At 38.2% G+C, this 14,216-nt stretch overlaps 3 protein-coding genes across 3 annotated transcripts; 1 reads left to right on the top strand and 2 right to left on the bottom strand.

Annotated features, from left to right (window-relative positions):
• Nucleotides 1-933: 933 nt before the first annotated feature.
• On the bottom strand, nt 934-2,743 carry LOC122049507 (L-ascorbate oxidase homolog). Its single transcript, XM_042610880.1, has 3 exons — nt 2,493-2,743; nt 1,298-2,413; nt 934-1,231 (listed from the first exon to the last, which is right to left on the bottom strand). The coding sequence occupies exons 1-3, from the start codon at nt 2,741-2,743 to the stop codon at nt 934-936; spliced, it is 1,665 nt and encodes a 554-aa protein (XP_042466814.1).
• A 449-nt stretch (nt 2,744-3,192) lies between these two features.
• LOC122048649 (pentatricopeptide repeat-containing protein At1g08070, chloroplastic-like) lies at nt 3,193-5,073 on the top strand. Its single transcript, XM_042610190.1, has one exon. The coding sequence runs from the start codon at nt 3,193-3,195 to the stop codon at nt 5,071-5,073; it is 1,881 nt and encodes a 626-aa protein (XP_042466124.1).
• A 314-nt stretch (nt 5,074-5,387) lies between these two features.
• On the bottom strand, nt 5,388-9,730 carry LOC122047007 (protein trichome birefringence-like 10). Its single transcript, XM_042608003.1, has 4 exons — nt 9,127-9,730; nt 7,046-7,435; nt 6,262-6,420; nt 5,388-6,105 (listed from the first exon to the last, which is right to left on the bottom strand). Exons 1-4 carry the CDS (start codon nt 9,543-9,545, stop codon nt 5,715-5,717), a joined length of 1,359 nt encoding a protein of 452 aa, XP_042463937.1. The 5' UTR covers nt 9,546-9,730; the 3' UTR covers nt 5,388-5,714.
• Nucleotides 9,731-14,216: the final 4,486 nt, after the last annotated feature.

Below are 14,216 nucleotides of genomic sequence, written 5' to 3'. Positions count from 1 at the left end.
ATACGAACATATAAGACTTGGTTCCGTGTCATTTTAAGTTTTCTAGGTCCATCAATCGATTTTAGCTCAAACATAAATTTGGCACATTATATTGATAGAAATTATTTTTTGAATACAAATCAAAACTTTTAATCAGGAAATTATTGTTCTGATGAACAATGTTAGAATTGATCTAGTAATCAATTCAGAGAGGTAAAATTGACATTAAATACGTAATTTGATAATTTTAAAATTAGGATACATGATTTGAGTATTTCATAAACTTGTCTACATAATTCAATAATTTGCCAAAAAAATAATTGAACCACTAGTTCAAACGAACCAATAATTCTGATTAATTGGGTCGTGAACTGTAATTAGCCCTGTTGGGGTCGGGTCGATTACAATTCTAGGTCATTAATCGGGTCAACGGGTAACTGACCCATTGACCCAAATATCGATCAAGTTCTGTTAAGCCTAACTCATGGGTAGGTCTATGGATGATAAGTAGTTGCATGAACTCCCTAGATAATGAGAATTCAAATATCACTCATGACACATTACACGTGAGAATGTAAGCCCTATTTATATTTCATGATTTATTCTTATAGCCAATGGATATATTTTTTTTTCGAGATCCAACCTATCACCTTTAGGATTAATGGATTGTAAAAGTCGAATATGATGAAATCAGTTTTAACTAAAGTTATTTTGATTCATATAATTTTAGTCAAAATTATTAATGGCAATAGTTTTAGAATACGAGTTTTTTTTTAATATTTTAAAAAATGTAGTTTTTTTTTAAATAATAAGGAAAATAATAATAAAAATATAAATCAAGCACAGACACACTGTTTTAAATAAAATTTTTCATTGCCGTGGAGAGAGCCATCCATTACATGTTTCAGATAAAACAACAATTAAAGATTTTGACGAAATCCCTTCCCAAGTAGTTTAGGTGTAGGGAGGCGGCTTGGGGAAGGCGGCAATGGGCCCACAGAGCAATACTGTGTCCGGCAAGCTGTACTCGTCCCTGAGTGAGCGCTCCGGCGACTGCACGCTGAGGTAGAGCTGCTGCCCCAAGTAGCGTCTCTCCCAATTTTCCGACCTCAAGTTCCACATCCCAGCGTTATCGAACGTCAGCAGAATCGCTGACCACGACCTAGGGTACACCTGAACGGAGTGTCTGCTCACGGCGTCGAGCATGTTGTATGTGTTCCTTTTCTCCGGCGACCACTTCCCTGGACCCATCCTGCGTCGGAAGTTCAGGTCGTAAGTTACTTCGTCGAGTTCGATAAAGAAATGTTGAGAGTCTCACCCGACTGGGAAGAAGGCGTAGCCATTCAGGTGGTAAACCTGCACAGCTTTCTCGGGGTTCTCCAAGATGATCTCCACGTAGGTCCTGAACTCGACGGTCTTGACGTCGGGGAGAAGCTTGATCGGAGAGCCTTCCGTGGGGGGCTCGTCGCCGGTGACGTTGTACTCGAAGTAGTTGCCGCCGAAGCCGTAGTACTCGACGAGCTTGAGCGGGGTCTCGGTGTCGACGTGCGACACGCCGTTGAGGGCGTAACGGAGGTTGCCGGCGACGAAGTTGCGGGAGCTGGCGAGCTTGATGGTGCGGGTGATGTCGATGTTGCCGTAGTGGAAGGACCCTTGGGGATTGGGGCGGGCGGCGCTGGCGGTCAGGTTCCACTTGAAAGACCGCCACTGGTTGAGGGACCAGGCCCAGCTGGCGGGCGCCTTGGGAAGCACCGGCGACGGCGCGGCGGAGGAGCCGGCGTACCGGACGACCGCGGTGGCGGTCAGCTCCTTGTGCCGCAAGAACCGCGTGGACGCCACGATGTAGTAGTCGCCGGGGGCCTGGTCGGCCTTCACCAGCACCGAGAAGCATTGGCCGATGTGGACGTCGAGGGACTCGTACACGTTCTGCATCGTGTGGGATCCGTCCATCTCCACCAGCGTCATGACGTGGCCCTGGAACCGGAAGTTGAGCGTGATCCTGATGCCGACGTTGCAGATCCGGTACCGGTAAACCTTACCGGCCTCCATCTCAAACAGGGGAGCATCGTCCTTCCCCTTGCCGTCCTTGCTGGGCCTGCCGTTGATGAGGACGCCGACGGGGAGGCCGATGCTTCTGCCGGAGTCAAGGGTCTTGGCGAGGGCGGTGTGGTCCTTGTTGTACCAATCGCCGATGACGACGGTATAGTCGTCGGCAGGGGCGTCGAACGGCACTGGGATGAGGAGACGACTGTTGACGCGGAGGCCGCCGAATCCGCCGGCTGCCTTCTGCATCCCCAACGACGGGAAGTAGAAGAAGCTACCGATCTGGTCCTTCACCTGGAAATGGTACGTGAAGTTGGTTCCCGCCGGGATCGGGCAGTTGGTTCCGGGCATCCCATCCTCCCACGAATTCTTCCTCTGCTGAATTCCATTCCTGCCCGCGAACAATCGGGGTCAAATTAATTGCACCCAGAAACGAGGAATCAATCAGCAGGAGTGATCGATAAACAAACCAGGAGAAGAGGAGCGGCTCGTCGAGGAAGTTGAAGACGTTGATGACGATGTTGTTGTTGGTGGTGGAGTTGATGTTAGGGCCGGGGAACTGGTCGTTGATGAGGATGCCCTGCTGAGGGACACCGAGGGGTGCGATGGTGCCGTAGGTGACGTTCCATGTGAAGAAGAGGTAAGGGTCCTCGGCTCGGACGAAGCCGGAGATACCCAACACCGACAGCACCACTGCTAGCACAACGCCGGCGCCGGCCATCACCAACTATGTAATGGATAAAGATAAACAAAAAACAAAAAAAAAGAAGAAAAAGCTCTCTCCTTGGAATCAAATAATTAGCGCATGGCCATGGAAGATCCCGGCAAGTGCTTGAGGAGATGAAGAGAGAAGTGTAGCCGAGGAACTTCGAATTGGAAGGGCTGGCCTCGAGGGTTTATGTAGGCAGTCGAGTGGAGCTAATCATGGAAGGCCGCTCATTTTTAGCTCCTATAATTAATGAAAACCAGCGATTGAGCGGTCTTGATATAGTCAAATTCTAAAATTAAGGCAATTTTTTTGGTGCGGTGATTTTTTTAGCATGACAAATAAAGCCACAATCGGATCCGATACTTCTTCTGAAACACGTCCAATTGTATCGAGATCCGATAGCCATAATCGGATCCCTTTAAAGTGGAAAAGAGACACGGTAAAAGATTTCCCGATGATGTATGTCTTCTTCTCGGCCGCTGCTCGGCCTCGTCCGGCGAGCCACCACCTCCTCCCATGCCCGGCAGGTCCACGCGCAAATCATCCTCTGCGGCCTCCCCCTCCACAACCACCTTCTTTGCAAGCTGGCGGAGCTCCGCTCCTCCGACTACGCGCTCGCCGTCTTCCGCCGCCTCCCCTCGCCGCCTAACGACCACGCGTACGCCTCCCTCATCCGCGCCTTTTCTGCATCCGGCCCATTTGATTTCGCCCTCTCCTTATACTCCCGCATGCTCCTTGAAGGCGTCCGTCCCACCAACTTCACCTACCCTCCCCTGCTCAATTCCTGCTCCGCCCTCTCCTCTGCCAACCTCGGCCGGCAGGTCCACGCGCACGTTGTCAAGTTAGGGTTCATCTTCGACCTCTACGTAGGTAATTCCCTCATTGATATGTACTCCAAGTGTCTCCTCATCGACGACGCCCACCAAGTGCTCGAGGATATGCCTGTGAGTGATGAGGTGTCATATAACTCCCTCATCTCTGGTTATGCACGTGTTGGAGACATGAACACGGCCCGTTCGGTGTTCGAAGAAATGCCGCATGCACAGAATGTGGTCTGCTGGACTGCCCTTATTGATGGATTTGGGAAGCATGGAATGATATCAGAGATGCTCGATATTTTCAAACGAATGCTTGTTTCCGCTGAACATGTTCTTCCCAACTCAGCCACCATGGTGTGCCTCCTATCTGCATGTGCAAATGCTTCCAATTGGGAGGTCGGAAAATGGGTAGCGGGTTTCATTGAGGTCAATATGATCACATTGGACTCATTTCTTAGTACAGCACTAGTAGACATGTATGCAAGATGTGGAGATATTGGAAAAGCAAGGAAAGTGTTTGATAGTATTTGTGACAGAAATGTGGGGTTATGGAATGCTATGATCACTGGATACCTTCATGGAGGATCCCCAGAAGACGCAGTCAGATTGTATCATCATATGAGGAAATTATCCGTCGAACCAAATGAGATCACCATGGTCAATTTGCTTTCAGCTTGTGCTAGCCTGGGAGCTCTTGATCTTGGGAGAGAAGTTCATCGAACTTTGGCTAGAAAGAGAATGCAGATGAATGTAATTCTGGCCACTGCTCTTGTTGACATGTATTCCAAGTGTGGGGGCATTAACGATGCTTGCTTGGTTTACGTGAAGGCACCGAATAAAGATGTCGTTTTGTGGAATGCAATGATATCAGGGCTTACAGTTCATGGATATGGTAAAGATGCTCTAACAGTCTTTGTGAAAATGGAGAGACTCGGAGTGAGGCCAAATGATTCTACCTTTGTAAGTGTTTTATCGGCATGTAGCCATTCAGGCCTTGTAGAGGAAGGTAAAGCTAATTTTCACAAGCTGCTTGACTATGGATTGAATCCTAAGGTTGAGCATTATGCTTGCTTGGTTGACCTTCTTGGTCGAGCAGGGGATCTAAGTGAAGCTGTTGCACTGATACAAAGGATGGTAGTCCCCCCTAATTCTGTCATCTGGTCTTCTTTGTTGAGTGCTTGTCGTATCCATGGGAATGCTCAACTGGCTAGTGAAGTTGGACGGCTTGTTCTTTCGTCCGGTGAGGCAAGCTTAGGTTGTTGCAAACTGCTTTCTAACATTTTTGCCAGTGTTAGCAGTTGGACTGATGTAGCAAGAGTGAGGAAATTGATACACGAGAAAGCAATGATGAATATTTCCAGCTGCAGTTGGATCGAAGTACATGGGACTGTTTATAGATTTCTTGTAGAAGACACAAAGCTTGTAAGATATCAGCAGCTATACACAATGCTAACTATTCTGATGAGGCAGTTGGGTGATGAAGGATATCAACCAGATTCCGACAATCTTGGGGAGCATGTCTGAACTTAATTTATTCAGTTATTTTCATCTCTCAAGGTGCTTTAAGATAATGTTCATTCATTCGCCTGAAGATGACCATAGATCGATCAATGAGTGCTACAACAATGGCTACAAATGGGGCTTAATTTTTTTTCAGGAACCCTATTAGCACAGTAGACAATAATTTGCTCAAGAATTTAGGCCAAACTAGAAACAAGTTCCAGACTGTATAAAGATGGTGATATTTGGAGCAGGTGATGGCATGGAGTTTTGTCCACTGAGGATATCCAACCTCACATAGACCCAGAGAGAACATCCTCATAAGTTAATGTTGGAGATTGAAAATCGAAAGATTGTGTGATTCTTATTCAAAGAAAATGTTAATAATTACAGCCAACCAAGCTCACCAGCAACTGAACTTCTAAGCTGTAAGTTTCTCAGTAATAAATGTTTTGTGATTCCCCTGTTATTACTCGTGTATTTGGTGATTCCAAACTTGGAAGTACATAATCCAGCGATGATATGCTATATGGAGAAGCATTCTCAACATGAGAAAATGATCCTTTTTAACAATGGTGGTTGCACTCTGTAGAAGATTTCTCAGTAAAAATAATCTTCCATCATCTGCAAAATCAGTGCAAGTTAATAAATAGAGTTGGGAGTCTTTAAGGGGCCAACTTTATCCTTGTGGTGCCCATGATAGCCATGTTCTTACGCATCATCGACTCCCGTTGCATTATAAGTGCATACAGTAGCTCATTCCATGCATCGGGAACTCCAGGTAAGCACCAGTGGCTGCAGTCTTGCCTGCGAAGCGGAGCAAGAGCAGAAATACCAAGGTAAAATCTCGATAAATGACCGTCTTTCCTACGAGCAGTCATCTGTGTCACATTCAGCAGATCCATTTCTAGCACTTCATTTGCTGTGAAATTCTCCGAGGGAACTTCCCTAAATGGTTCCAGGTAATGTTCCCACGGTTCTAAGGATAATGTCAAAGGGCTCAAATCTGGTAGTGTCTCCAAGTGACAACGCCCTCCATTTTTCCAGTCACCAACTCTGCATGCAAGCATTATGTTATTCCTCCTACATTTTTGTTTTTCTTTCAACTTTCAGACAACGTTCTCATGGAGAAGGAATATTATGTTCTACACTTTTTAACTATCCATCAAGTAGAAAAAAGGGAATAACTTGATAATCCATAATAGTACTAACCTGAAATGAGAAGGAGCATATGTACGGAAGATGACTTGAGTTCTATTCCTATTAACTTCTTTATGAATCCACTTAAATAAAGTCTGAATTGATCTTTGATAAGCATTTTCTACACTCATCTTTGTCTTCACCTGATCGCCCTCTTGGAAATAGCAACCCCTGAGCAAAAAGATTTCTATCAATTTTCAGCACGCTGAGTATTGCATTTGCAATAACTCAAAAACGCAACAATAAAGGATGATCTACAAGTATATGAAAGTTAAGAAGCAAGCACAAAAGTCAGAACAACTGACACCCGTTCTGGTCATTATCTGTGAAGCTCCAATGGTTTCCTTATGATAATAGCTTATGTCTAATTTGAAGACTTCATCAGAATATGCAGTTACAAGAGATACAATAATCTTGCAGTTAAAATCCAGATACTAGTAAGCCAAAAATGTTTTCAAAATATGCAATCCATGTTCAAAATATGTATATAATGAATAAGCAATCATTAAAGCGCATAGAAAAATCTAACTATACATGCTATCCATGTTATAAATTCTCCTGACTCATCATAATACTTCTGCCGATTACCTAATTCGTCTGCTTTTGCCAAAGAAAAAAGAAATAAGAGGTAAAGTTTATTTAAAAGAAATCAATGCTCAAACGAACAAATGATAGACACCAAGCAACATGTGACATTGGTATACAATGTCATTTCAGAAAAAAGATCTCACTGCTGTTGATACAGGAATTGAAACAAAGATGGAAAATCACGAGTGACAAGTTTGATATCAGTTACCCTCTAATGGTCTTCTCGTAGTTCCACCAGTGCCCTGTGTTGAAGATTAAGATGTCAGCATCCTTCCAAGTTTTTGATGTCCAATCCAAGAAGTCCAGTCTGAGAGTAGTCTTCACATATTTGGGTGCACCTACAGGGGGATGACCTTGGGGCACCAGAAATGGAGATCTATAATATTCAACTGTGCAGTTGTATGTCTCAAATTTGAAAACAAAGAAGCCTGTATGTTTCGTAATAGGTCTGCCATTTACTTCATAGATTGTGCTCTTGTTTGAAACCGAAGTAGAAAGCATGCAAAGGAGGGACTCCCATTGATTCCTTCCAATTGAATCGCCCACAAAGACCAATCTTCTGTCCCGTAGCTTTTCCAGCAAATTGATCGAGTCAAATCTAATACGTGAATAGAGAAAAAGTAAGATTAAAAAATATATGTTCTTAAAAAACCAGTAGACTACAAAGAGAGTAGGTTAGAGTAGGATATTCTCAGTGCAGATCCTTCCTTATTTTAAAAATAATAAGATCAGAATCAAGAGTTGTTTACTCTCAGTATAAGTTCCCTCTTGGTCCACTCTCGGTGTTGTCAATACCGATAAGGGCAACAATATGAGTTAAGAGTAACTTACTCTCGATACTGGCCTATATCAAGAGTAATTTTACTCGGTATAGGCCTAACTTTTGTGAGCTATGTTCGTTTCTACCATTTTCACTCTTGGAGATACTTAAAGACTACCAAAATTGCAGTTTTTTTTAATATAGAATTTCTCTGCTTATATTGAGTACCAAATTCAAAAGATTGTCTTAAATAAGATGAAGATTATATTGATGATATTTTACTTACTAGTTCACTTTTTCACTTAGGGAAATAGTTGCAATAACAAAGACAGTCCAATACACGAATCTCTCATTAGTGTGGTCCTAGGTGAAAGATCAGATTATATTGAGTCTATTGTACACAATTTTATCTTGTATTTTGCAAGGAACTATTTATGCGTCTCGAAGTTGTTACCTTAAGGCCACATAGTAGTAATTTTACGTTGGATCAAGACTCCCCTTTAGGAAAATAGATGTAATAATGAAGCAAAATTATTTTAATAAAGAAAATTAAGAAGTCATTAAATATGTGTATATTTTACCTATTATATTTGTTATTTTACTAAATTGTGCAGTAGTTAGGGAAAGATTATTTATAATAATATAGTATGAATTAGAAATAAAATTTAATATTATAATTGGCTGACATATTCACTTATTAGAAAGTCAAAACTCTGAAAATAACATATTAAGAATTACAAAATTGTATATTGTTTAATTTCACAGTCAACTATTATCCTAAAACACTCAACAAATACAATAAGTCAAAGGCAAAGTTTTAGTAGAAAAGTATTTTGGTATATAATTTTAAAAGTCAAAGGGCATTCAAGCCATTTAAGGTCATTATGCTATATTCTAAAACTCCAATGATAGCTACAAAAGATTGTTAATTGTGCAAGAATATATGTGCTAAATACAAATTCTGAAGGCCAAATATACAAATTTATATTACAGTAGAAGCTGTCTGCAATTTTTTTATCAAGGAGCATGATGCTAATAATTAAATAAGTGCACTGTTATTGTTTACCAATGATCGATCAAATGTGTTGTAAACCACTATGTGTGCCGGGAGTGGTAGACCACAAACATCCAAGTTCAACCTTCCTTGGGATTGTTGTAGAATATGCAGTCAAACGCGTGACAAGAAGCCGGCGTTTTAACTTTTTCTTTATTGCTACTTTTTTTTTTGAAGTTTCAATTTTGAAATAATCTAAACACGGATATAGAATAAAATGTCTAGAGTACGAACATGCCAAGAACAAGAGAATCGTATGTAAACTAGAAGACTTTGCTTCCAACAATTTGAATACTAATTGGAAAGGAATCCATTCGTCTTGGAGAAACTGTAAAGGAAAAGAGAAGAGAGAGATTTTCTAATAATAAAGCATGGTATTGTTTCGAAATGTTTTGTATAAACAAATAAATGGGGAAAAAACGAACTCGATATCCGATCAAAAAAAAATGGGGGAAAAAGGGGGAGGAATTGTGACCTGGGGAGTTCACAGCCGGCGGGCTGCCACCGCCATTTGGTGTACATTCGATCGGGCCTCCCGTTCTCGGAGCAGCGGAAACCCTCGTCCAAGAACGCGCAGCCTTCGGAGGCATACAGCGGACGCTCCTCATCCCACACCCACTTGCCCTCAAACCAATCGCACAACCCTCCCCCCTTCCGCCCCGCGGCGGCCAGCGGGGTCTGCCTCAGGAGGACCACGAGGCCGTAGAAGTCCGAGTGCGGGAGGCGCGGCAGCACGAGGAGAACGAGGGCGGCGGCGACCAGGACGAAGACGCCCAGGGAACCGCCGTGCGCGAAGGGCTTCGCCCGCCTCCGCCGCGCGTCCGGTCGATCCTCTCCGGCGCCTCCCTTCTCCTCCTCGGGCGCCTGCGAAGAGGAGGCGGCAGGGGCCGCCATCAGTAGTATTCGCTCCGGCGAGTGATCTGCCGGGACGGTGACTCTGTGGCGGGAAGAAGGGAAAAGGGGCGAGGGAGGAGGAAATCCTCCGAAGAAGTAAGGAATGGAGTGTCGATGACGAAGACGTCCAAATAAACGGAAAGCGGATGATGCAGTGGAAGACTTGAAATTTGGGTCGATCTTGAAATGGGAAAAGATGACGGAAAGTAAACAATCACCGATCCCTCCTCCCCCTCTCTCTTAACTGATTCCTATCCGTTGAACACTTGAATGGAGCAGAGCTATTATCAAAATATCTCCCTGACATTTCCAAAATGACGAAAAGGAGCTCCGTTTTCATTTTTTTTAAAAAATCCTTCGCCTAGTTAGAAATCGAATAATAGAAAATTAAAAAAGTATTTCTCTTATAAAATTTATTAAAATAAATATTTTTATCATTCTTAAAATATCCATCTGCACTTATAAAATTGGTTTGTATACTTGAAGTTGTTTTATACCCAACAGAGGAGGACAAAGCTAAGCAGGGAGGTAACATATTCAATTACACCATCAGATAAATTTAAAAATTCAATCTTACGGAAAATTTTTATCGATCATCAAATAAATTTGAAAAGTACAGATCCAACATAAGGATGAGCCAACACCACACCATGGATATTTATTCACGCTTCCTGAGTGTTTTATACCAAACAACTTGCAGATAGAGCTGGTTCGATTAAGTCGAGCAGCTTTAAACTAATCCTCACCTTATCACACAATTAAACCCCTCGCTCCAAATGGGCCCTGCATTCAAAATTAACGTTTATATCATAATCTTATTATCTTACTATTTTATTAAAAATCTCCCCTCTTTACTAATTAATTTTGGTGAAGCCTAAAATGAATTTACGTTAATATCCTTTTTTCTATTCATACTAAAAATAATTCCAAGATTTATTAGTAATATAGAGTTCGAGACTCAGCCGCGACATATTTTTATGAATTTTTCTCATCATTAATTTTCTCTAGTTGTTTTATATAAAAAAATATAGTTCTCTTTAGTCCCACATCTTAGAATTGACAACACTATAATCAAAGAAACTCCTATAAATATTTTAGATGGACAATGTTAAAAAATATATTTTTCTTAGTTTGTTTTATTAAGATAAGTATAATATTAAATTAAATTCTTTTTTTTATAGGGAAGCCATAAGGGTGACATTCAAAAATCCAAATAATTCGGATTTTCAAACACCCAAATAATTCAGATTTAGTCAAGTACTTTACCTTAATGACTTACTATTTTATTAAAAATCTCCCCTCTTTACTAACTAATTTTGGTGAAGCCTAAAATGAATTTATGTTAATATCCTTTTTTCTATTCATACTAAAAATAATTCCAAGATTTATTAGTAATTCCACAAGTGAAACAATCAGTGATATAGAGTTCGAGACTCAGCCGCGACATATTTTTATGAATTTTTCTCATCATTAATTTTCTCTAGTTGTTTTATATAAAAAAATATAGTTCTCTTTAGTCCCACATCTTAGAATTGAGAACACTATGATCAAAGAAACTCCTATAAATATTTTAGATGGACAATGTTAAAAAATATATTTTTCTTAGTTTGTTTTATTAAGATAAGTATAATATTAAATTAAATTCTTTTTTTTTATAGGGAAGCCGTAAGGGTGACATTCAAAAATCCAAATAATTCGATTTTCAAACACCCAAATAATTCAGATTTAGTCAAGTACTTTACCTTAATGACTTACTATTTTATTAAAAATCTCCCTTCTTTACTAACTAATTTTGGTGAAGCCTAAAATGAATTTACGTTAATATCCTTTTTTCTATTCATACTAAAAATAATTCCAAGATTTATTAGTAATTCCACAAGTGAAACATATAGAGTTCGAGACTCAGCCGCGACATATTTTTATGAATTTTTCTCATCATTAATTTTCTCTAGTTGTTTTATATAAAAAAATATAGTTCTCTTTAGTCCCACATCTTAGAATTGACAACACTATGATCAAAGAAACTCTTATAAATATTTTAGATGGACAATATTAAAAAATATATTTTTCTTAGTTTGTTTTATTAAGATAAGTATAATATTAAATTAAATTCTTTTTTTTATAGGGAAGCCGTAAGGGTGACATTCAAAAATCCAAATAATTCGGATTTTCAAACACTCAAATAATTCAGATTTAGTCAAGTACTTTACCTTAATGACTTACTATTTTATTAAAAATCTCCCCTCTTTACTAACTAATTTTGGTGAAGCCTAAAATGAATTTACGTTAATATCCTTTTTTCTATTCATACTAAAAATAATTCCAAGATTTATTAGTAATTCCACAAGTGAAACAATCAGTGATATAGAGTTCGAGACTCAGCCGCGACATATTTTTATGAATTTTTCTCATCATTAATTTTCTCTAGTTGTTTTATATAAAAAAATATAGTTCTCTTTAGTCCCACATCTTAGAATTGACAACACTATGATCAGAGAAACTCCTATAAATATTTTAGATGGACAATGTTAAAAAATATATTTTTCTTAGTTTGTTTTATTAAGATAAGTATAATATTAAATTAAATTCTTTTTTTTATAGGGAAGCCGTAAGGGTGACATTCAAAAATCCAAATAATTCAGATTTTCAAACACCCAAATAATTCAGATTTAGTCAAGTACTTTACCTTAATGACTTACTATTTTATTAAAAATCTCCCCTCTTTACTAACTAATTTTGGTGAAGCCTAAAATGAATTTACGTTAATATCCTTTTTTCTATTCATACTAAAAATAATTCTAAGATTTATTAGTAATTCCACAAGTGAAACATATAGAGTTCGAGACTCAGCCGCGACATATTTTTATGAATTTTTCTCATCATTAATTTTCTCTAGTTATTTTATATAAAAAAATATAGTTCTCTTTAGTCCCACATCTTAGAATTGACAACACTATGATCAAAGAAACTCCTATAAATATTTTAGATGGACAATGTTAAAAAATATATTTTTCTTAGTTTGTTTTATTAAGATAAGTATAATATTAAATTAAATTCTTTTTTTTATAGGGAAGCCGTAAGGGTGACATTCAAAAATCCAAATAATTCGGATTTTCAAACACCCAAATAATTCAGATTTAGTCAAGTACTTTACCTTAATGACTTACTATTTTATTAAAAATCTCCCCTCTTTACTAACTAATTTTGGTGAAGCCTAAAATGAATTTACGTTAATATCCTTTTTTCTATTCATACTAAAAATAATTCCAAGATTTATTAGTAATTCCACAAGTGAAACAATCAGTGATATAGAGTTCGAGACTCAGCCGCGACATATTTTTATGAATTTTTCTCATCATTAATTTTCTCTAGTTGTTTTATATAAAAAAATATAGTTCTCTTTAGTCCCACATCTTAGAATTGACAACACTATGATCAAAGAAACTCCTATAAATATTTTAGATGGACAATGTTAAAAAATATATTTTTCTTAGTTTGTTTTATTAAGATAAGTATAATATTAAATTAAATTCTTTTTTTTATAGGGAAGCCGTAAGGGTGACATTCAAAAATCCAAATAATTCGGATTTTCAAACACCCAAATAATTCAGATTTAGTCAAGTACTTTACCTTAATGACTCTACTAATGACTCTACTTTATTAATATAATTTCATTATAAAGGGTCAATGTGATTTCAATATATTATATATATTATACACGCGACGCGTGTGCACGATCACTAGTTATTTTATTAAAAATCTTTCCCCTTTATTAACTAATTTTGGTGAAGCCTAAAATGTATTTACCTTAATGTCCTTTTTTCTATTTACACTAAAAATAATTCCAAGATTTATTAGTAATTCCACAAGCGAAACAATCAGTGATCTAGAGTTCGAGACTCAGCTACAACGTATTATTATGAATTTTTCTCATCATTAATTTTTTCTGATTGTTTTATATAAAAAAAATATAGTTCTCTATAGTCCCATATCTTATAATTGACAATACTATGATCAAAAAAACTTCTATAAATATTTTAGGCTGTTGTTAAAAAATATACTTTTCTTAGTTTTTTTTACTAAGACAAGTATAATATTAAATTAAAACAATTTTTTGCATAGGGAAACCCATTACAGTAGTTTGTTGCTGGGATTCTCTAGCGTCACTATTGTATGGGTCTGACGAATCTTACCAAATAATTAATTTTTGGTTTATAAGGGTGACACTAGAAAATCCAAACAATTTGAATTTTTAAAGACCCAAATAATTTATATATTATTATATTACACACGCAACGCGTGTGCACGATCACACTAGTAATCAATAATTATCTATTATTGTATTATTTTGATATACGATTATATCTTAGCTAAAATATAATTATTATTTTCTTTTATTTAATATCCAAATAATGTTTCAAATAATTAAGTTGGGAGCAAGTGCTAAAACTTACTCCAATGCCAAGTTCCTTAATATAATTCCACACTTTGCAAATGAATTTCCTCGATAAAAACACTTTTATAATGTTCTATATATCCTTCAAAAAAAAAAAACTTTTTTTTTTTCTGATATATCCTTCAAACACCATCAAAAGAAAGAAACTTCTTTTCTACAAGGAATATGATCTCTAACAATGAAAAGAATATTGCTGCATCAAAATTAATATAACT

This window comes from Zingiber officinale, chromosome 2B (genome assembly GCF_018446385.1).
Source record: "Zingiber officinale cultivar Zhangliang chromosome 2B, Zo_v1.1, whole genome shotgun sequence".
In the NCBI taxonomy this organism is placed as follows: Eukaryota; Viridiplantae; Streptophyta; class Magnoliopsida; order Zingiberales; family Zingiberaceae; genus Zingiber; species Zingiber officinale.
Note: the sequence above shows the minus strand (reverse complement) of the source record. Positions and strands in the feature narration are given on the sequence as shown.